Below are 2218 nucleotides of genomic sequence, written 5' to 3' on the forward strand. Positions count from 1 at the left end.
TGCTGGCCACACTTCTTGTGATGCAGCCCAGGATACGACTGGCCTTCTGGGCTGCGAGTGCACATTGCTGGCTCATGTCCAGCTTCTCATCCACCTGTACCCCCAAGTCCTTCTTGGCAGGGCTGCTCTCAATCCCTTCATCTCCCAGGCTGGATTGATACCAGGGGTTGCCCCGACCCAGGTGCAGGACCTTGCACTTGGCCTTGTTAAACCTCATGAGGTTCACACAGGCCCACTTCTCGAGCTTGATGGGTAAAGCACTGACCTCTGAAGAAGCCAGGTTTGTTTCAAACACTGCAGCCCCCGTGGGGTGGCTGATCCCCTCCCAGCTGCAGGGTTGTGGTTTATGTGTGGGACATGAACATACACCCCCCAAGCGAGCATCCCTGGCCAAGTGGGGGGCTCAGAGCGTGGAGGCACAGGTGGGGGCACAGCCTCGCTGGTGGAGACCTGACCCCTTCTCCCCATGGCATGGGCTGCAGCCTCCAGCTTGTCCCCAAGCTGGGCGGAAAAGGCTCAGGTGAGAATGATGGAGCAGCCTTCCTTGGTTTTGTAACCCTGTTGGGCTCTCCATGTGCTTAGTGCCCGGGGAACTCAATGTGGGCACAGTCGCACAGCGCCCTGCGTGGTGAGGCAGCTGCATTAGACCCACTCCTTCATCTCTTCCCGGTGGGATGTGCCAGGCACCTGCTCTAATTAACCCATTTAATGGAGAGAACTCATTTTAGTGAGTGCAGCTTTGCCTCCCTCAGGTCCCTCTAGGCTTTCTCAGTTGCTTACTGATCCCACAAGCTGCTTTACAAGCAAAACTTGATTCGAACTGAAGGTTGCAGGCCCTGTGGGGTCACGGGCATGGTACTCATACTGGCTGGAAACCATCCTCACACTAAGAATATACTCACACATGACTTATCAACTTCTGAGCCAGTATCTGAGAGAGTGAGATGGATCTCTGGGCCAAGGGGCTGTGGGGGGAGACTTGTCCCGCCAGCTGAGGACAGTATTTTCTAGGAGGTACACCTGCATGGGTGGCGGTACCAATATGAGGTTCCGCTCACGTTTCATTGCTAAGCAAACATTTTGGAAAGAAGCCTTTTTTTTTTAACCTGTTACTTGCAATGTTTTAATGAAAGAAGAAAGGCCAGCCTTGCGCCAAACAAGTACTCATCCTGGATGCGAACCAGCTTCTGCTGGAACTGTTGCTGCTACAGATAAATCAAGCAACAGCCTGCATTACTATGTGTGATTGCCCACATCCATCAACTACTCTATCTTGTCTACAATTCTGGCTGAATCTTACAGTCTTTGTTAAATTCACGCTGGGTTTGGCTTTAAACAATTCTCACAGTGGCAAATCCAATGACTGTTTTATGGATGTGAGTGCTTGTTTGTACTCCAGGACAAAGCAGTGGCACACGTAGAGGTGTGGATGTTACTCCACCAGCAACGCTATCCCCTTTTTTTCCTTCTGTGTGTGGGTGCATGCATTCTAAAATGGCTGAATCAAGCACTGAAAGCTTAAAAGCTGCAAACATTTAAGAAAAATTCCATTCTTAAAATTAATCCCTGTGACACATTCTGCGTAAAATCAGCATAAAAGCTACTATTTCATTCCCAAGAACAGAACCAGAGCTTTAAAGGGAGGAGCTATGAAACGCAGCAATCCCTCTGAGCTCTTGTCTCTTATGAGACTGCACAAGCTGTCCCACCGTCAAATGACAAACTGTCCCTTCACCTGTGCCAGTAACCCCCGCCCCCAAAAGTGAAGGACTTGTTAGGTTTTAAATGAACCCACCTGTACTTTCGGCACCAAGACAAGCTCTCAGAAGAAAAATGGAGAATACGAGGGGGATATTTGCCATCTTCTTCCCACTGCCCAAGCCTCTCGCTAACAAATTGTTCTGGTGGTGGAGCTCAGTCAATAGTTCCAAAGTGCAAGTGCTTGTTTATTTACTCTGGGTAACCCTTTAATTTAAGGTCCCCAGATGTGCCATTGGTGAGGCTTGCAATGGCAGCATGGGTGTTGTATGAGAAGGCACATCCATGTACAAGAAATCTTAGGTAGTTGCAGTCCTTGGGCTCATCTTCTGCCCTGTAGGATATTACTGCCATGTTTGGGGGTTGAGCTTGGCACAAGACTAAATTAATCTGGTTTCAGTGAACCTCTTTAAAGCACTGGATTTCCCATTCCTATCCAGGTGATGTTATTGGCCATATA

General features: G+C 49.2%; 1 protein-coding gene across 1 annotated transcript in view; it reads right to left on the bottom strand.

Moving 5' to 3' along the window:
• The window catches only part of F9 (coagulation factor IX), a 16815-nt gene extending 14911 nt beyond the window's left edge, over positions 1-1904 (bottom strand). The window contains exon 1 of the mRNA XM_009282132.1: positions 1796-1904. Within this exon, the coding sequence (XP_009280407.1) occupies positions 1796-1862 (67 nt within the window). The 5' untranslated portion in view covers positions 1863-1904. The remainder of the gene's footprint in view (positions 1-1795) is intronic.
• Between the last annotated feature and the right edge of the window lie 314 nt (positions 1905-2218).

This window comes from Aptenodytes forsteri, unplaced genomic scaffold (genome assembly GCF_000699145.1).
Source record: "Aptenodytes forsteri isolate BGI_AS27 unplaced genomic scaffold, ASM69914v1 Scaffold117, whole genome shotgun sequence".
Lineage (NCBI taxonomy): Eukaryota > Metazoa > Chordata > Aves > Sphenisciformes > Spheniscidae > Aptenodytes > Aptenodytes forsteri.